The sequence below is a fragment of the Haliotis rubra genome, unplaced genomic scaffold (assembly GCF_003918875.1).
Source record: "Haliotis rubra isolate DU_JTF1 unplaced genomic scaffold, ASM391887v1 Scf1601, whole genome shotgun sequence".
Taxonomy (NCBI): domain Eukaryota; kingdom Metazoa; phylum Mollusca; class Gastropoda; order Lepetellida; family Haliotidae; genus Haliotis; species Haliotis rubra.
In genome coordinates this window covers 43865-69031 of record NW_025765561.1, presented here as the reverse complement: position 1 = coordinate 69031, position 25167 = coordinate 43865, and the positions used below count along the sequence as shown (strand labels likewise).

At 40.0% G+C, this 25167-nt stretch overlaps 1 protein-coding gene and 1 long non-coding RNA gene across 2 annotated transcripts in view; both read right to left on the bottom strand.

Annotated features, from left to right (window-relative positions):
* Nucleotides 1-11005: 11005 nt before the first annotated feature.
* Nucleotides 11006-25167, bottom strand: part of LOC124271473 (autophagy-related protein 9A-like) — a 33892-nt gene continuing 19730 nt past the window's right edge. The window contains exons 3-6 of the mRNA XM_046706629.1: nucleotides 21064-21147; nucleotides 19818-19884; nucleotides 18967-19070; nucleotides 11006-11866 (exon numbers count right to left, since the gene is read on the bottom strand). Coding sequence (XP_046562585.1) covers nucleotides 11396-11866; nucleotides 18967-19070; nucleotides 19818-19884; nucleotides 21064-21147 — 726 coding nt within the window. The 3' untranslated portion in view covers nucleotides 11006-11395. The remainder of the gene's footprint in view (nucleotides 11867-18966; nucleotides 19071-19817; nucleotides 19885-21063; nucleotides 21148-25167) is intronic.
* LOC124271474 lies at nucleotides 16404-18959 on the bottom strand. The gene is made up of 3 exons (XR_006897047.1): nucleotides 18494-18959; nucleotides 17460-17601; nucleotides 16404-17095 (listed from the first exon to the last, which is right to left on the bottom strand). It is a non-coding gene; the product is annotated as an uncharacterized LOC124271474 (long non-coding RNA).

The window sequence follows — 25167 nt, the reverse complement described above, 5'->3', positions numbered from 1 at the left end:
CTGTAATAGTCTATTTGACCGATTCTCATTTTAACCGGTTTCTGTGACGTCACTTCCTGTTTGATGACGTAACTTCCGGTTCATGACGTCACTTCCGGTAAGTGATTTCAAGTCTTCTCGTAGATTATTTAACTGGAGTAATAAACTGCAGCGGATATAATAATTCCACTTACTGGTGATAAATACTAGTAGATAAGGTTCTTCAAAGATCCTCATCCTTCCGTTTACTGTTAACCTGTTACCTCCCTCACAGTCCAAAAGAGTGAACCACTGCTGAGTTTGGAGATATGTACACACACACACACACACACACACACACACACACACACACACACACACACACACACACATATTATTTTTCCCCTTCAAGGGAAAACAGGTGGAGGAGAGGCGCTGTCTGTAGGCTCGCTAAGGGTGGAATGACGTTTCGCAAAAGCAAATTGGTGTAGGGATTAGATATATTCCACCAGCATGCAGCAACAATCTGATCTATTGAAATGGACCCCCCAAGCTGCAAGTTGGTAAACAAAAGTGATGATCCTCCTAAGCCAAGATGATATAATATGCAATCAAGATCTCCAAATCAACCATTGTCTTGCATGAGATAAAAAGACAGCAGCAGCTACGTCTGATATTGAGAGTACGCTGGAGATACCATCTCAGAGCTCGAATAGGTCATAGGACCCTATGTCTGTCTGATCTAGAGGCAGAGGTAGGGAATACTTGAATCTGGTATACTCTGTGGATGAGAGACCGCTAGCAGATGCCCGATTCTTGCCAAGAAAAAACTGGTAAACTTCCACATGACAGCCATCTATAGCCTCCTGTAAAGGTGATTGACTAAAGTCTATGGCAAAAAAGTTATGGTATTCTGGAACTGGAAGCTGTAGCAATGACAAGTAGAAAACCCACCTTTTAAGGAGAAGAAATGTCAATGAATTTCCTACATAGGTTTGGAAGACGTCTGGAGGGACTACAGAATTAGACATAAAGCCAACTTGGGGAAGATTGTAGGACTAGGAGCTGAAAAAATAAATAAATAAATAAATAAATAAATTCTGAACTGGATTGATCTAATCGGCTTGTAGAGCAAGTGTTAGAACCACTGCTAGTCCTTGTATATCCTAAACAGAACGATTGCTGATCTGTAGTCCACCATAGGACTGTGTTTCAGTGTCTTAACGTCACTAAGATAAAGATAGAAATCCGCTAAGAAATCTGAATTCCCCCTCAACATAAAAAATGGAGGATCGATATCAGAACAATGAAAAATATCCAGAGATTGGTGAAACAATGTCCTCATTGGATTGTTCTGGAAGATTCTTATCTCCAGTCAAGAGGTGAGATGGTACTATTGCTGCCGAATGGTCTAACACAAACACTCAAGTGTGATTGGCATCGGAAAACTGACGTATGAAAAGATATCGATCTAGTATGCATGGGCTAAAACCTAAAACTCCCTTGGACTAGGAGGAACGTGATTTAAATGAGAACGAAAGTTTGGGATAATTTCGAGGACAGGTGTGAGAAATCCCTATCAATTTGAAGCACTGGCGAGGAAAAACAAACCCATCTTATCAAGGTTGACATGGGCTTGTCTATCCATACCCCTAGCCGAGGATGCTAAGCCTTCGTATTTACAATATTGTGACTGAATTGTCCTGCCACGTTGTACAGTGAACGCAGACACGACATCACAGAATAATATCCCCACATGGTGCATAAAATTCTTAAAGGGCATCTCCAATGGCGCGTCATATGTCTAAACAAACATACCTTCATAGAAAAAAGATATCACTAAGCAATGCGCCGTTGATTAAACCCATGATTAAACTCATGTCCGCCCGTAACACTCTACAACCTAACAACACGATGTTTACGGCGCCCATTTACAATGAAGTAGCTCTCGGCCAATCAGCTTCATTCAGTCCGCAGTAAATACTATTTATCAGCCAATGAAATAATTCGCTATATTGTAGCTTACACAAGGTCTAAGCTGGTTCCCAAGCTGGTTCCCGGCTCCCACTGTGCTCGCGAACTTGCGCCACATTGTGTATATTGCTATCAGCGAGACGGGCTCAGCTTAACACAAGGTCTCAAAGCATAGCAGAAGTAGGTAGACCAAACGGAAGATGCCATTAGCGTGTTGAGGGAGATGAGGATGATGAAAAAGTAAACTAACGACAGAATACACCTTCCAAGATCCGTCAGAATGCAGAGGGATAAATGGCACTTGTTAGAACAATAAATGTGCCCCATAACACGCCGTTTCCAGGTACAAGGCACATGCTCAAGGTGTTGACATGTTACCTTTTTATCCCCCCGATAACCCATGCTGCCAAGAGGCGAGAGAAAATTGAATAGCCACATGATTTATCCCACCAGGTACCCATGTACCCTGCTGGGTTATATAGAGTCAATTTGAATAAACTCACTTGCCTGTATTCAGTGATTGGATATCAGTCTTGTTTCAAACCTAACGGTATATCGCACGTGCCATCCCCGTTATCTGATTCATTCACCTGGCCGTCACCTGGTCCGACGCATCTACTACCTGAACTGCCGTCGCCTCGTGGGACAGCGGATTGATTTTGAACCCTGGCCTCAAATATAGCCGTGGTGTTGCTAATTCAGTAATAATAATAATAATAATAATAATGAAAAGTTACATATCACGCGAAATCCAACCACAAAGTGGATTCTCAAACGCTACAAAGTGAGGTTTGAGTTAATAGTACAGTGAAAGAGATGCATTGAAAGATGTGATCTGAACGCAATTAAAACATGGAAACAGTTTATAGCGAGGAACAGACTATTCCACAGTGATGGCGAGCAACCACTGAAAGAGCATTCTCAATAAGAGGCCAAGGCAGTCTGTAAGAAGGAGTATTCAATAAGAATTGCTTCCAGATCGCAGTTGTCTGGGTGGTTGAAAGGGCAATTCACTGAAACGATTAGAAATTCTGGTGCTGTGCCATTAAGACCCTTGTATGTGATACAGAGCACTTTAAACAACTGTACAGGGTTGTTTGGAAGCCGTGGCCTCAGGTAGATTCCAATGGAACGAGTGAATACCCGAAGTAGTAGACAAAGTAATAGGCTTAGATGATGAAAAAATATATATCCACTTGTACCACACCAAGTGGAACAGATTGTCCAGTGGAGATGAGATCGATAACTCCCTGACTAAGAGTTTGTCGTAGGCATAAAATATTAGGAGTCATAATGACTCTCTAGTGTCATATGAGAAGGAGGCATGGACATGTTTTGTGAGTCAACGTCAGTTTGGAACTTCCATTTAGACAACAAATGTTGATTGTTTAATAACGACAAACAAAACTAAGTAAGACAGGTATATATGCAGCACTGAGCAGTCAGGGCTTAGAAACCAAGTTAGATTATCTGAGCTAGAGGCCCAGTAGCAATGTAACTTGTTAAGAGGAAAGTAGTAGACGAAGTAATAAGCTCTGATGACGAAAATCTGTAGCTACCTTAAACAATGCCAAGCGTAACAGATTGTCAAGTGGAGACGAGATCGACAACCCCCGAGTCCCTTATACCAGGAGTTAAGGTGAGAATTGCAAATGCCATTAACCAGAGAAGGATGGCAAAGAGAAGGCACGTGAGACCCGTCGGCTTGTCGTAAACGGTGACTAATGGGATCGGGTGGTGAGGCTTGCTGACGTGGGTAACATAATGTGTCACCGTATCCCAAGTGCGTAGAAACCACCTCCGTAGTGTAGTGGTTAGAGCGTCCACCCGGACAGCGGAAGGTAGCGGGTTCGATCCCAGACCGCGTCATACCAAAAGACGTTAAAATATGGTACTTGTTCGTCCCTGCCTGGCGCTCGGCATTAATGGATACAAGAAGGACTGGGCGCCTCGGAGTCAGTGTAATGTGTCCGAGTTGGGTATTCATGCTTCACTGCAGTATGGTATCTCAGTGGGCTTGCACTAAAAACCCAGCTGAAGTCTGGGCTAGTACAAGCAGCCGCACATACACATACACACGCATGCACTTCATCATATGAGCGAAATATTCTCAAGGACGACGTGAAACCCAATGCCACCACACCTCACCAAGTGGCGTAGATCGAAGCTCAAGTTGATCACTGGAATGTCTGATCCAGACTTGATGAATTACAGGTCGCTGCCATAAACTGGAATATTGCTCAGTGAGGCGTGAAAACTTAATTCGCTCACTCCATGGTTGATACTCGACTTCCCGGGTACAGACTATAAAGCATCCCAACTGTCTACAAAATATAGACTCTAGACTATGGCTCTTGCCGGCGTTATATGAGTTGTACGGCTTACGACCCCGTGGGCGTGCCCCAACCACTGCCGCTGCCGTTGAGCTGTTGCGGCTACAACCCCACCATGCAGGCAAAAAACGATTGCCGTCCGTCGACCTCGTCGACATACGTGTCAGGCTGAGCCGGGACGTATCCCGTGATGCCAGCCCACCTACCAGCCGTGCATACGGCGCGGCCGGAAGATCCGCTTGCCTGAGGGATCCCGTGGGTCCCCAGCATAGGGGGGTGGCGGGACAGGAAGGTCCGAAGCCATGGAACCATACCCGACGCCAGTATGAACCAGTCCAACAGACCTCGACCCGTTGTCTCGTCAGGGACGGTTGGATGGATTGCCGGCTGTGTCTGTGTTTGTCCCGTGGACGCTGACAGAGTAGCTGTGGCCATGGGTCGAAACGCCATGGGGAACACGGACTACATGGAAAGTTATAGACACAATGAACATCGATTTTAAAGAACAGGGAGAGATGGATAGCCAGCTGTGTCTGTGTTTGTCCCGTGGACGCCGACAGATCAACAGACTGAATAGCCATGGCCATGGGTCGAAACGCCAAGGGGAACACGGACTACAGGGAAAGTTGTAGACACAAAGAACATCGTTATAAATAAAGCAGGGAGGACCCAAGCACAAGGCACAGACAAAACACGTGCAGAAACGCGCTTGTGACATATGCTTTTTGGCGGGAAAAGTAGAGTTCAATAAAGTAGAATAAAACGCAAGCAATATGTACAAAATATAGAATGCGATGGTCAGAAACATCAACCAATGCGACACTACTGACCGGGAGTCTTGTAGTTCTTTGAAAATTTGAAGAAAATTTTGAAAATACTTCCACTCTGTAAACACGTCTTCTGTGTTGTCCATACAGAAAAATTATGAGAGGTTTTCAACAACGACGCCACGTGAAGATCGTTATCTTGTGACGTCATCACGTCGCAACAGATTTGCAAGTGCACCAGATCTTGCTCAAAGTCTTCCGCGGACTACGGGAACACGAGTGCATCTGCAGCTCATCCGTAATCGTCTCCATTCTGCTTGGCTCCGTTTAACCTCAAGGCTATACCGTTAACGCCACGTCATGTTCAAGAGCGGTTAACATAGACGCGTGCCCATCAAAGATGGCGTCTTGCTCAGTGCAGGAATCTGCTGCATCACAACATTGACGTCTTAGCATGGCCAGCCAGACCACCATACCTTGAACCAATCGAACACGCCTTGGACATAATCGGGACATCCAGAATGTCAACAACCTTGGCAATGCATCCAGAATGTCAACAACCTTGGCAATGCCATTCAGCTGGAATGGGGAAACATCACCCTTCGGCAGCTCATCATAAGCATGAGAAAAAGTTGTGTGGCGGTACAGCAAGCTGAGGGCCGACACACTCCATACTGACCTCTTCTTGATTTGTGTGAATTTCACGGACCCACCCCTCTCACTTCGTAGTGCACCTTCTTTCCATTTTGTAATGACGTCACACCTGTTTGTTTCAGTTTTGTTATCGAAAATGGTCAAAGTAAAGTTTAAAACGATGCAGTGTCTCTTATCCTCATTTCTTCCGTTTATTGGACTGTTTCATTGTGTGCTGCTAAACTTTTGTTACTGAGTATATGTCAGCAAATGATCGTTGTGGGATGTTGAAAACAGATCTATATGAGTTTGTGTCTGAAGGATTCCACTGACAGGATCTTGTCAGGGCGTGATAGAACATCTCCATGGATGTTGATATAGGCAACGACAGTGGCGTTGTCCCAAGCAACTAGTAGGGAGGATTTCTTGAGGATTAGTGCCAATATTTGCGTGAGTGAATGAGTGAGCATGGTTTTAAGCCGCCTTTAGCAATTTTCCAGCAATATCATGGCACGAGAAATGGGCTTCACACATTGTACCCATGTGGCCTTTGGCGTGATGAGCGAACACTTGCCAGTATTAAACAGCTAATAATACTGATCTCATCTCCAAGCTGTTGATGTGGACTGGTGAACTCCAGGAGACTTGATGCTGTCTTGTATTCTAGATGAGCTCTACCCGTGAAGATCCGGCCGGTTAAAGTTGGTCTTCAGCAACCCATGCTTGTCGTAAAAGGCGGCTATTGGGATCGGATGGTCAGGCTCGCTGACTTGGTTGACACGTCATCATATCCCAATTACATAGATCGATGCTCATGGTCACTGGATTGTCTCGTCCAGACACGGTTATTTACAGACTGCCACCATATAGCTGGAATATTGCTATTATTGAGTGTGGCGTTAAACAACACAACAACCAACAACAACAACAACAACAACAACCTAGATGAGCTCTTCATCCTTGAGAGAGGCATCTGTGAAGAGATGAGGATCTGTAAACACATCCTGATTGGATTGTATGAGGTTGTCCGTAGATACTATGACAGAGTGTACCCGTTTCCCTCGATACTGGCTGATCAAATAATGAATGAATCTTTGATGAGTGAGTTTAGTGTTACGCCGCCTTTAGCAATATTCCATCAACATCACGGTGGGGAACACCAGAAATGGGATTAACATATTGTACCCATGTGGGGCAGAATACTCTTTCTGAGATTCCATATGGAGTCCATTCGAAACTTTGGGATCTTGGGGGTTATACCAATCGCCTATTGGATTGTCATCCAAGGAGGTCTCTGGGCAAACTGAAGATGACATCCGTCCTTGAGGTTCCACTGGTCATTTGTTATGATTTTAAAAATCTAATTAAGTTGACAAATGCTCGCCCACTGGATCCTTAAATACCTTCACTGGGAATAGTGACATGTGTTTCCGATTACCATTGTGAAGAGTCTTTGCTGCTGCTGCAAGGGAGATTTGTGAAGAGTCAGCTGGATCTAGGTCCACAATTGCCATATTTGGTGGCTGGGAAACACTTCCCATATGCTCTAGATGGGGTCATGGGCCTGCTCTTGCTGTCCTGACAGAGATCGACGCCCAAGAACTTGAATACATGACGTGATGAAGGAGCAGGAATTCCCTCTGAAACGTTGCATAAAGAATAGAAAGAAGTTATCTATAAAAACGTGTCATATATTCATGTTCGTCCAGCTTCTAAATGCCTTTATAAGAACCCCTAGAACTTCTTTTGTGTAACCAGTGTGGCCGGTTCCCTGCAGGGGCCTTTGACGAGAGGGCTTGCTTTGTTGGAGACTTGTGTGTGAGGATGAAACCGAAGTCAAAGGTCTGTGTAACTTCCTGTTCTCCTCCAACTTTCAGGCCTACTTTATAGAAGCTAGTCCTTTGTTCAAATCTTTCAGTGTATGAAAATGAAAAAATGATGGTGGAAACTTGTGTTTCTGTCTGATATTGAAAAGGGGAGCTTCAGGACTTTGTACCTCTGCAGCAAAGTCTTCTTGGACCGGCATCAGCAGCATAAATTCTGGTTAATAAAACATCATTGACAAAGGTGTATCTAAAGGTCCACCGTCTGCGGCATAACCACACCATATAACCATAGCTGGTGTGGGATGTGCAGTCACCTTCCATGACTTCCGTGCGCAAGGATACTCTTCTGATGATGTGATGGTTGCTGCCGGTGCTGGCCATGACTTAGACTACAAGCATGGGCACTTCCTTGGTGACAGCATGGCATAGTCTTCAGTCTTCTCAGCAAGAGCTGTTAATTTATCCGATAGACCTTCTACAAGATCTAGAAATGGCTTTAGGGCAGCAGACAAAATCTTCTCAGTGACATACTTCGGTTGTAGGGCTGGTGTAGATGAATAAGGTGTGACAGGCTTAGACAGGACAGGAGGGATGCCTAAGTCCGACTAAATGTTATATAACATCTCATCTTCATCGGGCACCTGCACAGGGGTATCGCGATGCAGTTTCACAGCTAATTTCTTTTCTTGAGCTCTTCCTTATTAGCAATGCATATTCCTCAAAAGGTGTAGGAGAAAGTTGTTGGCAGAGGTCACTCCTGGAGATGAAGGAAGATGGCATAACAACATATTTAATTGCACACATTTGCAGAGAACAAGTAAACACATGCGCTCAGGTGTGCCCCAGGGGCACTCCTACAGATAGCTCTCGAGAAGACCAAAGGGAAGAAAGAGAAAACAAAACCATTGATTTTAATTTTTTTATTCAAGCTAAATCTTTGGATTAGAAAAGGTTTCAGGAAATAAGGCAATCAAGTGCTAGAGAGATATATTTATAAGAAAGTTGTGATTTCCTGACCAATAATGTATTACATTTTGTCTGTTTTAAGCATTGAAGGTTCGGTTTTCTTCATAATCAAACAACTCGGAAATTGTCACTATACGTTTAACAAGTCACAGTGTACTCGGAAAGTATGAATCTATGTATTAATATTATTATCATTATATGGGTATTTATATAACGCTATATAGTCCATCCCATGCATATGCATGCTCAAAGCGCTAATCGCTATGTTTTCCCATCCATCAACCATTGGATGTCAATCTCAACAGCACATCATATTTTTCAATCTCAACTCAGCCAGTAGGCGCACCAAGGTAACGTGGCTTTACCATCCTTTCGAGGCACCCTTTCACAGCTGGGTGGACTGGAACATATAGTCACAGTACTTTGTCCAAGTTTTACTGCACATTGCTGTACCTGCAACTAGGTGTTACCACTTATTCATGTGGCCAGCATCTGGTGATTTACCAATTGATTCGTGGGTTCTTTTAAGTGCACAGGGTTGTGTACTAAACACTACGGGTTATGACAACACTGAAAGAGTCTGTACAAAAAGCTGACTCCAAGGCTTTTACATTCGGTCACCTTTTACAGCACCTTAAACTCACTAGATCACTAGCCTGGCGCCTTAGACAGCTCGCCCACCACGGGAGGCATGGCGGGCGAGCTGTATAAGGCGTGAAGTTGGTTACATCATTCACAACTGCAATCAAATGCTCATTTCTCTTACGGTCACCAGTCATATGGAAAGGACTGGATTAATTAAAACAACAAGGGTCATGCTCCCTACAATATAATAGACTCGTGCACTTTTCTTGTGGGGGATCTAACTGACAGTCAAACATAAAACTCAACAAAGGAACACTGTATTCACTGGCTATTCATCACTTCACTCAGGCAATCAGGAGGAAGGTACAAGACCTGGGGTTAGCGGTCCAGTACATGGAAGACCCGGTTGTTGGTTCATGGATAATAAGAGCTTTAGCACTAGCCCAGCTCCCTTCAACTGAATGCCTAGGTCGACACCTTGGGTGACACTCCGCCGGTCAACAACGACTAAATTGTGACCACCTCAATCTTGGACCACAAACAAACAACAATCTGGGGAGGTTCCATTACCTAATGAACATGACCCTGCCTCACAACCATCCCATCATCTTCAAGTCTGTCCAGCTAATCCAGAGGATCGAGAAGTCTGAGTTAGCAAAGATGGCACAGGCGGCTTTTGGAGCTGCTGTACACCCCAGGAAACAGGTGTATCGTCAAAAGGAGAACAGACTCGTCAGACTCGGGGATCCACATCAACCTTGCCAGAAAACGCCTCTGGAGTTCCTGCTGGATAGCTGTATGTGCCAGAGATCCAGGTAGTGAAACTGACTGACTGTATGGTGTAAAATAAGAGAAAAGTCAAGATTTTCCCTGATGTAAAATCAGAAGTACACAAGAAATGTTTTATATATTCATAAGTGTTATAAAATCAAATAAAATCTGCTTGTTCTGTTGCTGATCTGAGAATGCTTAAAATATGTAACCTATTGCATACAAATTTTGATCCAGCCAAAAATTTCTTATCCTTATTAGATGATTTGATGAACTCTTTTGTTGAGGACATTATATCATGCAAATTGTGGTATATCCTCCAAACCATTTGAGACCTGTGAAGGTCCGTGTTAGAATATTGATCTTCAGTAACCCATGCTTGTCATAAGAGGCAACTAACAGGATTGGGTGGTCAGGCTCGGTGACTTGGTTGACACATTTCATCGGTTCCCAATTGCGCAGATTGATGCTCATGTTGTTGATCACTGGATTGATTGGTCCAAACTCGAGTATTTACAGACCGCCGTCATATAGCTGGAATATTGCTGAGTGCGGCATAAACTAAACTCACTCACTCATTCCAAACCGTTTGAGGAAATTGCGTTGCTGTTACAAGCCAGCAACATAGGAAGATGTCTGTGACCATTGGAAAATTGGTTAAGGTTCTGTGATTAAGAAAATGTGCTCAACAACAAAAGCTATCCATGAAGATATGTGAACAATACTTGAGCAATTCATGTTGCTCTTCAAGAATGAATGTCCCAACCATTACACATAATGTGTCAAGTTCAGTCAGACAACTCATGTGATTATATTTGAAATCATCACTGTACACGATAGATTAAGTATGTCATACACAAACATACCTGTAAACAAAAACTACTTACAAATGTGAGTTTGATGTTAAACAAGTCTACCTGATCTAAGTAATACTACAACTGACAAGGTTATTGAATAGCATCAAGATTCTGCAACCCGTCTTAAGGTATAAAAAGGTGTTTGGAGCATCCAGTCACAAGAAGTCAGCTAGATACCATCCCAACTGAAACCCAAAATCAAATACACAATGTCATCCATGGGGTATTTGCTGATCTGGTGTCAAAGAGATAGCTTGTTGTAATGTAGTAATGCAATTAGTAATTAGCATCAATAAAGATCTACAAAAATGTAAATAACAATACCAACCATTGAGAAACTTTCATCAGATATAATTGGTCCAAACATACACAAAAGTTCTTTCAAAGCATTAGAATATAACACATCACACAGTATCTGACATTAACAATTCTTGACTGAAGGGCGAAAGTAAAAAATATCTTTTTACATATCATTAAGAAAGCTACAGACAGTTCCTCAACTTTGACTGAACATGGCACATACTGCTCTTCTATGTGGACCATATTATTTTCATATTGTTATATTTCTTCATATCAACATCAAGTTATGGTTTTGATACTGTTCATCAAACTTATCTTCTTATGCAGATACAAATTGACATCAATAAATAAATAATATCAAGTGCCAATAAATTGGCTTCTCATCTTTCTTTATGACCCACATCTTTTCAATTTTGATGATGTTCTCAGCATGACTTGGTAATCCTGTGCTGCTCATTAAAAGCACTCGTATCAATTTCCTTTTCTTCCTCCACTGGCCTTTCCACTATTTCAGGCATAGAAGGTGTATGAGGGGAATTATGGGGTGTATTGCTGTCCTGTCGCTGCCACTGAACACGGGTACGAATATCTTCCAAATTTTCACTGGTCCTTGTACGTCTATTTCTCATTTCATGCATATACAATGCACTGAAACTCATATCAGCTGACATCAACTCCCGTGTACCCTCATCAACAAAACGGGATGAGGCAATTGCACTTAGTCCACTACTGAGAAGATCTGAAGAGCTCTGTAAGCTGCCCATACTTGAGGTATAGAGAGGTCCATCTATGCTGGTGAGCGCTCCCCGAAGACGAGCAGGAAGTTGTACTGGGTGCGAAGGTCCAGGAGTGGTCATTGTGCTCTGAGTAGCATTACTTGTCACCATGTTGCTGAACTGAAACAGTTTCACAGCAGAAAACTCACCATTGTGTGCATCACCAATATAATTATTTTCACCATACAACTACAAGATAGCACTATGCTACTGCAGCTCACCTGGTACATCAATAAACCAAGCAGTTTATGTTGAAAGTTGCCATATATGCAGTAATTTATAATATGTTCCCTCACAGAGGCAGAAAGTGAAGATCTAACAATACATTTTCTATTTCATTATAAACCCGAAAATAATCAGCATTTCAAAAGAGAGCTAACTCTACTTACCTCATCAAAAGTACAAGTATGACCCACATTCGAAAATACTTTTGCAGAGAATATACACTAGCAAAGCAAACATATTATCAAAAACTATTTTTGTAAATATGAAGTATGTTTGCTACATGTTGATTACATTAGGATGTACAAATGGGTAGAATTTCAACATAACTCACTTCTACAAACATGCATCAAAACTAGAATAGTCTTAGCAATGACAATGCAGTGTATTAGATGCCATGTGAAAACAAATTGAGATTGACCCCTCTTTCCCCAAATGAGACACTAATAAAGGGAAACAATCTTCAACTTTGCAAGCATCGAAATATGGATTGGTTGTTTCTAAGGGGAATACAAATTTGATTATTAAAAGCTATAATTTGCACAGGTTTGACTTGGGTTCAGCGCTATTCTCAGTACGCTGCGCAAAGTGACACTGTAAACCGTAACCTAGCAATCAACTCTATGCACATTTTTCATAAATCTACAAGCGATTTGGTAAAATAGAGTACCCCAAAATATTACTACAACAAATTTTGGTACAATGATTGAATGAATGTGTTATTTTATCAGGCATTATATATCGTAATATTGAGTCATATAAGTTGCCACTAAATATATTTTACAGAATGACAGCATTTTGGAATAATTGATTGCTACAGCCGGATAAGTTTTTCATTTGGAACAATTTGATCAGTAACCACTGAGGCCTTACACGTTCCTGCTAAATTAATAAAAACAAGTGTTTGCCACTGATATGGCAATGTCCCCCGCCGCTAAAAAATGGAATATCTATATTTACTACTTTTTTTTTTTTGGTCACATACAAGATGCCTGAAATGACTGGTGTCTGCATAATCACCCAATGTAGGCTGTCAACATAATTGAAAACATTGGGTGCAATGTTTATGAGATATTGCGCTTAAATAAGTTTGAAAAGCTGTCAAAGTGTCGTGGTGACCTTGAAGATAAGGTCCAGGTCACCCAAAACGACTGGTGTCTGTGTAATCCCCCAATGTAGGCTGTCACCAAATTTGAAGACATTGGGTACAACAGTCGATGAGATGTCGCGTTAACAAGAGTAGGCTGTCCCCAAATTTGAAGACATTGGGTACAACATTTCATGAGATATCGCGTTAACAAGAATCGGGATGGACGCCGCTGAATACATAGTCCCCCGTTCCGCGTTGCGGCGGGGAACAATCAATGGGCAAATATCACAAGTACAACCAAAAAAGTATGATATCAGGCAGTTATCTAATTTGAGGAATATGTCCGTCCACACACAGAGAAAAATACCCCATACATCTAAAGCTGTACAACAAAACTTGTTTGATGTGACTTGTCTTTGTAGCAATCTAATATTTAATATTATCTAAAGTGTTTCTATTACACCTGTGTTCATCTCTCAACTGACTGATCATTTAGGTTTGTTTCAGCTGTTTCACATCGGTGTGATGTCTCATTGGTCACCTGATATAGCACACATGATATCTATGTTCATGATATCCATGGTCCTTTAAAATGTTTTTAATTTTGTAAGACCACAATGAACAATCAATCAACATTTTATCTGAACAAGTGAGTGAGTAAGTGAGTGAGTAAATATTTTTCGTCACATCTGCAATATTTCAGCCATTGTGACGACAAAAAGTCATAATGAGAATAAACATATTTATACATCTTTTAAAAGCTGTCAGCAAAGGACAGTATCAACTAGATTATCACAAATTAATTAAAACTTGTTTGAGTTCAGTGTAAAATGCTTGATCATTTCAAAACACAATATAAAAGGGGCTATAGATCGCCAGCAACTGAAGGTAGGTCACCATGCTAGGGACCATGGGGACTTACAGCCACAAACAATCACAGTTGTTTATTCATTCAACCAAATTTAAAAAGAACTTATTAATTACAGCACATGATCAAAAATTAGGAATCAAATCAATTTCCTTTAAAAAAAACAAGAATTAAATGAGGACTTAAATTAGAAAGATCCTTTAAATATGAAACTGTGAAATATCGATCCCTTGTAATGGAAAAATCAGTACAGTAAAGCAGGACATGCCTGACTGTGATTCTTTCTTATAAACCTATGCAGATGTCACTCTATTGTCTCACAAGGTTCTCCTTTTATCGGGTCAACCTCTACAGGCAGTTTCGCAGGCATTCTCCAAGAAATCCCAATGATTTTCTACAGAAATTGCCCAGGCCCCGAGGATTTTCTTCCAAACTGCCCGGTGATTTTCTGAGGAATAGCCCCTGACTTAGAATTATTTTACTTGTACCAGAGACCATATAATAGAGCGACGGCCCTCTCCAACAGTTTATCACTAACCATCAGCGCTACAGCCTGGCATGTAACTGATACACATCGACACCCTGCTGCTAATTTCCCTCTACCGGTACACATGCGCAACAGATGCACAGACATTCGCAAATGAGCACTCTGGTAACCACGTAAACAATATTGCGTAATATCCGGGCCAAGAGTTAATTCCAAGAGTGGGATTTTACCGGCTGCGTTTGACAGTTAAACATTACATGGACAGCTCCAATAAACTGAATACAATAATCTTAATTTTTATCATATCTCTCATTTGCACATGTCAACTGACAACATCGCAGAACATGTATCATTCGCGAAATGCGTGTCGTCATAAGCCTGGAAAATTTGTTTCAACATTCGGCATGGCCATGGACGAATTAATTCATTCACTGGGATGATTCCGACTTGGACCTTGATACTTACTTGGAGAATTTACAGACTACGACAGGACAGAGAATATAAACGAAAAATACAAAAATCAAACTAACCCAGTCAGGTAAAGGCAGTTTTAACATTACAGTTGCCAATATCGTATCGCTAAACGTATCATCACATGGCTAATCTCAAGATTTACTTGCAAGTATTCGTTGGCACAAAACGAGGGTGTGATAAAGCAGTCGATGAAAGTAAAAATTCACGCGAATTTATAAAGAATGTGCAGATTTGCAAGTGTTGGCCAATCAGAGGACTTGCTTCGACCACACCCCTGATGAGTCCGGACATATCGTCATCCATTTGTGTCAAGATCGTTTAGTTGAGAGTCAAATTCGGTTTTCAATCGACTTGCAGAAATAACAACAAAGAATTGGTAGGTGTCATGAGTGTTGCTCGATAGGCCAATCATCCATGATTATGTTTACATCAAGTTTTAATCGATTGCATGCGATTGTAGCGTAGGGATCGGCAACGCAGTCGGGCAGGGTGCACCCTAGAAGTGTCCGGCCTTGTCATTATGTATTGTATTGTGAAGCATTTCGAGTCGGGGTGTCATCTCAAAAACAATATTTTTAAAATCATGAATCCTCAGAAAGACACGAGGGCCTGTGCCTGGCTGCATGGTGTTTCACTAAATGACGCTATTATAGTCTCTGATTCTAATTTTATATTAATTCGCATAATTTTATATTATAAAGTTTATAGTCCCAACGAAACACAATTTCACATTATCCAAGAGCGTTAATGTTTTTTTAATGCCAGGTTGGGGCTAGCAGTGATTATGCTTTCCTCCGAGCCCATGAAATATACATGTTAAATGGGCTGTACTACATTACCCTATCAATTAAAAAATTTCAGCAAAGTGTCAACTTTAACTTGGCAGGAAAATGCAACAAATAACATTAAAACAGAACATCACACGTTCTTATATGTACAATGTATTTATTGTAGAATAGGACCATATATCTATATGTACAATCATGTATTACAAAATTCAACCATTTAGATATTCTTTCATTAAAAACACAGTAAATGTGAATTTCAACTGTTGCAAATAAACTCTAAACTGAAATTGAAATTAAAATTATGCAATAGTTGGTTGCCAATGCTCTTTCAAACAAGGTATATCTACTCAATCAAGATGGGAATATTGTACTTAATAGTAGGCTCTTTGAGTAGCCCTTCCGATGAGTGCCGATGAAAACTTTCTTTTTCCTGGGCATCTACAAAACAAATGATAATTTTATGATATAAATATAATGTTGAATAATGAGTTCATTTTTCATTTTTTTTGTTGCATAAGACAGGCTGTTGGTACTGTCTAAGCCCAGGTAAACTCATAATCAAACTTCATTAGGAAGAATAATGATAACAGAAAAATATATTAATTGTAGTCATGATAAAATAAGGGAAGATGATAACTTATAAACTTCTTGCAACACAACCTGCATAGTTATGTTGTCCATTTAGGACTGATTGTGAATGTAAAACATAAAATCATACAAATCTGTACACAATCTTAATATAACTTCATTAACAGATATTTTAGATATCCATGAAGTGAACTGTACATTGGATTTTAATTTCCATAATTTCTACTCATGTACTTTATTACATGTTGAATTATTAGGCAGATATTGTTGAAATAGCTCCTTCACTTATGCCTACACCAACTGGAATCAAGTCTGCAAATCTGTCTTCATAATTGCCAACACAAACATGGTATGTAGACAGTTTTGATAAAAGTTTCTTCATATCTCTTAAGAGTGGAGAAAAATGCAGGTAAACCAATCCAGAATTCATGATTTGGGCCAAAGTCACGTCAATGTGCATATATTGCAGCTGTAAAGGATGGCTTGATGACTACTGAAAGCTGGACTGAGCCTACGTCAGTCATAAAACTGCACAATAGTAATGTTTTCACGCTTATTTCTTGCAATTGTAAAATTGCCTAGCTCATCTACATGCTGAAACAGCTCCGTTTTTAATGTTAAATATTGCTGGTATCACAGGATGCCATCAACAAATTCATCTACATTGTTGTCCGGATGATACTGGTGAATTGTGTCAAAAAACCCAAAGAATTCATCAGCCGAACAACCATCAGAATCTGTTGCTTCTTCCAAGAATGGGGTATCTGTGGGTTCATCGGTGAGGTCAATGAAGAATGACTTCCATGCTTAGTCCCACAGTGCATCTCTTGAACTGAAAATGGAGATACACAATTTTAATATTAAAAAAATATAATTTGAAGTGTTCTAAATAGTTGTTAAAATTATGCAATAGTTGGTTGTCACTGCTCTTTCAAACAAGGTCTAGTTACTTACTCAAGATGGGAATATTGTACTTAATAATTTACACTATACCTTTGTTTTTACATAAGAAAAGATACAATATTAATATTTGATTTTACAATTGCTTTGATATTTTAAACTTATTTCTGCAGGTACCAGATATAAAAATACCAATAAAATAAATAAATACCAATAACCACAAAATATCAACACAAAATTACTCATTTTTTTTCAAAGACATCATTTGTGAATTTCTTACTTCCATTATTACTTACCTGCAATCATCAAGAACAGTTGATTGAACTGATGAATAAGAATGTCAAAGAGAGAGGAAGAACTGACACCTTGTTGTCTCGGACCCCTCTTTGAGTAGCCCTTCCGGCGACTGCTGATGAAAACTTTCTTTTTCCTGGGCATCTGCCAAACAAATGATAATTTATTATATAAATAGTGTAATGATATAAATAAAATGTTGATTCATTGTTGCATAAAGTCAGGCTGCTGGTACTGTATAATAATATAATAATATATAGCAATATAACTCATAACTTCAGTAGGAAGAATAATGATAACAGAAAAATATATGAATTGTTACATGATAAATAAGGACCTTTTCCACAAATATAATCATCAAAATGAACAATAATGGAAATATGTACTTTTTTTTAAAAACGATTAGGTGAATGAGCCTATTATAGAATGATTTAAATATATATTTGCGTTATATTTATGAACAAAATGAATGTTATGTCGTCTGCTACATGATAATGAATGTTCAGTATACGACGCAAATATGGGTTTACGCCAAAAATCATACAAAATAAAATACTGATTGTAGCCATATCAAAAGTGTACCAAGCAAAAGAGGAAATCGCCGTGAATGTTCACGTTTATTTCAAACATGCTAGTAATGAGCTGTTCTTGTGAAAGCGTGCGAAAATCAAGTGATGTGGAGTAAATATTTCGGAAAACATCATATTTCATCGAATTGCACGAGCCAAAATAAGGAATGACGCGACAGCCACAGACTTATAAATGCCCCTATACCAATCTTTATCTTATTTTCTTTCATTACACCCCGGTAACTAAGGATTTGTATTGAGAATTAGTATCTGTTATAGAAAATCAAAATCGGGACTTTCGCCGATTTTACACCTCCGCCATTGTTCTCACAGAACGACGAGCACACATGACAGTATTCATCAAATACAAAGACAAATATATGCTTTAGCACCCCTAATACAGCTCTAATGCACTGTTGCAAATTTAAGTATATGCATGAGAATACATGAAAAAAATCAAATCTTACCTTTGCAATGAAACTACGCGAAATCGATGACTTAAGTCAACACACGTTTTTGCCAGCTTCCGGATAGGCTGTGCAGTACAAGCGGTGGTTGATGGTTTTGCGCACTGGCTCGAGGGCCATCCCTCTATTATATGGTCTCTGCTTGTACAAGTTTTGCATACGATCATAAAATATCATATGATTGAAAACTTCCAATCTAATGTGCCGGTGCTTGGTTTCGAATCTGCAACACTTCGCTTACTAGCTTGGCAGTTTTATCCACTAGGCTACAGAAGGATCGCTTATAAATTTATTGAACATAGTGAGTAGAAAAAGGTGATGAGAACTACATTCTGTAAGAGTGATCAAAGTCTTCAGAGGCATATGTTTTGAGAAGTCTTTAGAAAGTTGCTATTCAGCCTGCAAAATATCTGCAATGTGCATTAAAGTAACAAAACTGATAATTCAGTCACTTTCATCAGCAGATTCCTTACCCCATAACCGACACCAATGCCTAGACTTGGCATTGGGCTGTACAATGAGGAAAATGCTGCATTTTCCTGCTGCATTACACTGAGTGAAGCCACATCCTTCTGGGCTGAAATGCAAAATACTTTTTAGCTTATTTGGCAAGTGTATACAAAAGTTGGGATGCTGATAGGTAGGGGCGTGTGTGTTTGGGGATGTTTTAGAAAGAGATAAATTCTTTAGAAGTTTACTGGAAAAACAATAACTGTATCAGATTTACAAAAAGAAACTTTCTTAAAATTGTTTATTTGGCATCCTGTTTGTCCAGAAAATGAAGAACATTTTGGGCTCATCTTTTCAGAGAAAGTAATAACCAAGATGTTCTGTCCTGTAGAAATTCCAGGCTCCCAAAGAACATTTCCTTCAAAGCCCAAAGTGTACTGGCTCATGTTGCTGGTGGGAAAAAATCATTATCAAAAAGCTCAAAGCCAAAACGTGTAAATGATTATCAAACTCAGTTGGCACAAATGAAAAAACAATTTAATCTCCTATGACACACATTCAGTCACATATCTTCAGGTACATTCAAGAAAATTTACAAACCATATGTTCTCTTCATGTTAGATCTTTTAATGTTTGAAAATTTGACATATTTCATTAAAAGATGTCTGTTTTTCAATGTCTATAATGTGGTAATTATTTGTGCAATAGTCTTTTGTTCAATGAAACCCCTAACATTTGAAATCACCCACAGCGCCTTGTGTTTAAATCGATTCAGCAATTATGAAGCTAGAAATGGAACAGACTAAACGTTGAAAGGCATCCTTATACACATGTGGATACACAGAGATAATGGATTGAAAAATATCCCATATACCTTGTTCTTTTATTGTGTTTACAAAAACACTGCAGTTGTCTGGAAGTTTCCATTCAGGATTTGTAAGCTGAAGCAGAGATACAACAAGTCAAGTTCATGAAACCAACATACCTTATTCAGATGGCTAACAATTAAATGCATGTTACTGAAGCTACCTGAATATGTAGTCAAAAGAAACATGTGACTAAATTTCAATATTGTTTTCTTGACGTGTAAAACAGGTGCATCTGAAGTATTTTTGTACTGATACTTTGCACTTTGTATTCTTCTAATGGATCATTGCAAAAGTAAATATCATTTGTTTTATGGTAAATACTTGTTTTGAAAACATCAACTTATAATAATGATTGCATGTCAAATGTATTTTTGAAAACTCCCAAACTATCAAAAGGCACTATACTTTATAGGCACTAGCCCTATTAATGTTCCAACTTTGGTGAAGAAATGTATGGTTTTGAAGATCTGCTCCAGAAACATCTTGCTTGGATGGAAGATGCAGATTGTAATACCCCATACATATTGCAGGGTATAAAAACAGGTACACACACAAAAACAAATATTCTTCATGTAGATATCAGGATAATTAAAACAATCCTAATCCTAATAAAATCTGATATAGCATGACATCTTTTGGTTTTGGAGAAAATGCCTGCTTACTGTCGAGGAAATGATTTGTAGATGTTACAATAAGTTTTTAGACCCGTGGAATGCCGCTGCCGATCGAATCTAGCCCTACATAGGTGCTGTCAACGTGGCTGGAATTAATAAACGAATTTAAAAGGTGAGTTTTCGCTGTCTTGGGTGATCCATGATTTTGGCTTGGAATTGCAGAGGTAGCTGTTTTTGGTGAGTCGTGGCGTATAACTTTTGAAATAATGATCCGATTGTGACCATTTATAGCTCATTTGGTAGGGAAATTATCTCGCTTTCGCTCCGGAGGCCTCGACAGGGCCTTAAAAATAGTTTACATGGTGAAATCTAACTTTCATTGAGTAGGGGGTGGTTCCGTCGTTACATCCCTTTCCTTTTATATAGGTCTAGGGTAGGGTCTATATACCTATATGTCTTTCTAACGCCGTTTCTAAGCGTGACACGCCCCTGTGACTCGAAAAGTACTTTGTCGGCTTTATAAAATAATTCCCAAGTCCAGTTAAAACAGTAATATACAAAGGAACTTTTGTGACAGACAGACTCACAATGCTTATAACATGGATGAATGTGGATCACAGTTAGATAATGTACTCACATGAAAATGCATCAGGCTAAGTTCTGTCTTGCCATCCTCTGCCTGCTGGTACTTGCTGACGGGTGTCTCAGTCTCAGCAACCCACTAAACACACAAAGTTCATAAATTTACAAAATATAACATAGCGATAATTTTGTCAAAGTCGCAGTTACTACATTTGGGTGAAGATGCTTAAGAATGACTAACTTTGAGAAGTATAAAAAAAACACACATGTGGGGATGTTGTGGGGATGTCTCTATCAGATAACACAGTTCGAATTCATTACTATTGCAAGCTGTTTTCACATTTAATAAGAATTTACTTATATCAGCAAATGTCATAGGGATATCTGTATTGTATTTACTTATATCTGTAAGAAATCAATAATGTTCTTCTAACATATCACTAAATATTCAAAAATATCTCTATTTATATTTCTGATATTAAAGAAGAATTACTATTAACTAAAAATGTTACTGAGATATCAAGAACATATTAAATTCCATTCAAGATATCTTTTACATAGTTATACATATCCACAAATGCATTACCGATAGCCTCTGACAATAAATGGGTAACAGTGAATTTATGAAGATCCTGTATTATTTTGCTTAGCATCCTCTAACCGGTCTTTATATGTTGCTTAATATGGATTGAGGCGAGGCTCACTTCAAATGGAGAAAAAATGTCTTGTGACATTGAAATGACATGGCAACGGTCAATATAGATATTTACAAAACCCCTTTAAAACATACTTCTGACAAAATGTGAAGTTTTATTGTCTAGCAACATCAGTGACATGTTTGCTACTGAACACCACTTGACATTGCCAGTGGAACCTGAAAGTTAAACAGTTGGAAAACAATATCTCATCGTCTGCCCCATGTACAAGGCAACCACTTTTCCCAGTCCCTTCTTTTCAGGCATGAAAAACTCAAGTAGTATATACAATGATTGTCCGAGACCAAGTCCAACAAAAAGCTGCTGTAAAGCTTTATTTCATAAATAAAGCTTTTGTCAGGCCCTTAGATCTTGCCACCATTGTATATACTACTTTTGAATCCCCAGTTAACTTCCCGGTCACTATGACCGCGAACTAGCACTTTCCTGATCACGTGGCACTATGTCGTGTTGACCTCAATGAAACAGTTTAATGTGAGTCGCCTATGATCTCTTTGGTGTTCATAATACATACATACATACATACATACAAATACTTGTATAGCGCCAATATCCGTAATCCGCTCAAAGGCGCTCTGGCTCTAAGATGGTCTAGATATCACATAGAGTTCAAATGCTTCAGCAAAGAGACACGTCTTCAGATTTGATTTAAAAACAGCTAAGTCTGGTTGTGTTCTGAGGTGAGATGGAAGATTATTCCAGAGATGAGGGCCAGTCGTCTCGAGTGACCTGTCACCATATGTTTTTGTCCTAGTCACAGGAATTGTCAAAAGACACTGGTCATTTGATCGGAGTGAACGTACAGGAGTATAACGGTGGAACAGAGCACAGAGGTACTGAGGTGCTAGACCATGTAAACTTTTGAAAACAAGGAGTAGAGTTTTATATTTTATGCGGTAGTGGACGGGAAGCCAATGAAGTGAGTGAAGAACGGGAGTAATGTGGTCTGATTTCTTTGACAGAGAGACCACTCTGGCTGCAGTATTCTGCACCTTCTGAAGCTTGTGTATAAGATAATTTGGGAGGCCCACAAGAAGCGCATTACAGTAGTCAAGACGAGATGTTACATATGCCTGAATAAGAGATGCTGTAGTCTTGACGTCCAGGTATCGTCGAATCATGCAGATGTTGCGAATGTGGTAGTACACCCTTCTACAGATGTTATTGATGTGTGGCTCCATGGACAGTGAAGAATCAAAAATAACTCCCAAGTTTCGCACCTCATGGTTTGGCTGAATCTCACACTCACCAATGCTGAATTTAGGAAGAGAGATACTGGGTTGGAGTTGCTTAGAGTGGAAAACTATGAGTTCAGTTTTATCATCATTCAGTTTGAGGTAGTGTGACGACATCCAGATTTTGATGCAGCTGACACACTCTTCAATGGTGAGAAATGAAGACACAGCTGATGAGGAAAGTAAGGGTTTGAATGATATGTAAATTTGAGTGTCGTCAGCATATAAATGCAGTCCAAGGTTGAAGGATCTGACGATATCTCCTAGAGGAGAAGTATAAATAGTGAAAAGTAGAGGTCCAAGAACCGATCCCTGGGGCACGCCATAAGCAAGATCCTTAGGACTGGAGATGTGACCATCAATGATCACCGATTGATGTCTATCTGCTATGTATGACTCAAACCACTGAAGAGCAGTTCCTCTAATACCCATCCTGGTCTCAAGTGTATGCATCAGAATAGTATGGTCGATAGTATCGAAGGCACTACTCAAATCAAGTAGAACCAATACTGCAGCACCATCTTTGTCTACGACTCTCAGTATGTTATTGTGCACTTTAACGAGTGCGGTTTCCGTGGAGTGGAAATTCCGGTATGCTGATTGCATGACTTCGAAACACCCATTTAAGGTCATGTGTTCCTTGAGTCTTGTTGTCACCACACGCTCAATCACTTTTGAGGTGAATGGTAGATTTGTGACTGGCCGATAATTTTTCAAGAGCTCTTGATCTAAACCTTTCTTCTTCAGGAGTGGAACAACTCCATTTTTCAATGTATCCGGCATCATACCTTCCTGAAGAGATTTATTGACAACAGAGGTCAATATAGGGGCAAAGGTATCCAGAGAGTTCTTAAGAAGCCATGTAGGTATAGGGGCAAGAATACATGACTTTGTCGGTGACTTAGAAACAAGTTTCACAATCTCTGCTTCTGTTCTGGTCGGAAATGGGATAGGCATGGAAATGCAGCTATTGGTTGGGGCTCACTGTGTGGAAGGTCATCATGTGAAAGTGAGTCTTTGATTGTGGAAATCTTCTGAGAAAAGAAGTCTGAGAACTTGTCAACTAATTGATCAAGGGATGAATGAGATGGAAGAGTCAGGGAATTATCCTTAAACAGAAGCCTGTTAGCTATCCTGAACACGTCCTTCTGTCAATCCACATCCTGCAGTGCAGCTTTGTAATAGCTTGACTTGGCTTTCTCCATAAGAGAGTGAACATGATGTCTCTGGTTGTCATACATCTGCTTATGAATGGCTAACTTGGTGTGTCTAAACTGTTTCTCGAGTTTACGCCTCAGGCGTTTAGCTGATCGAATGTCGTCATTATACCAGGGTGATTCTGGATGAGGAGTTACAGTACAGGACTTCAATGGAGCATGATGGTCAGCAAGTTTCCTGAGCTGAGTGTCATACAGAGTAACATATTCAGTGGCGGTGAGATCTGAAGAGCTAGAAATAGCTGTTGTCATATCTAGCAGAAACTCTTGAAGATCAATGTCCTTCCACTTGCGAAATGAGATGTTCTTTCTGGTTCGTCTTTCAACTGAGATGTTGACATTGAACAAGACACTGTAGTGATCAGACCTTACAGAATGATCAAATCTTACGTTACTGACCATAAGTTCATTCTCACGCACAATCACCAGGTCTAGAATATGTCCCTGAGCATGAGTTGGCTCATGTATAACTTGAGTTAGACCATGAGCTTCCAGAATATTGAGCAGCTTCTGTGCATCTCTGTCATTTGTCTTGTCAATGTGGTAATTAAAGTCCCCACATATTAAGAGCTTACCGGGTGTTGTCGTCAGAGAATCAAGAAGTGCACAAAAGTCATCAAAGAAAGTACCAGGTAATGAAGGCTTGCTGGGCTTTTCGTAACCCCTGTTCTATGTACTTTTTTTTCTCGTCTTCGCTGATAGCAGACTTACGAGACTTGGACCGGATTTCTTGTTTCATCTTACGTTACTTGTTGAGTTCAGAGAGGATTGAACGAAATTCCTCCTCTGAGATCTTACTGTCAGTGAGTGCCGTGGAAATACGCTCGCCTACCGTGTTCAGCTTTGCTTCGGCCAGAACCCTGATCTCGTCGTGTTTCAACGCTTTACGGTGCAGTCTGCGGGATGCAAACTTAAACACCAACCCTGCCACCCCTACCACCCCAGCTGTTATTTCAATGCCTAGCACTATAGGTGTGGCCACGATGGTGGC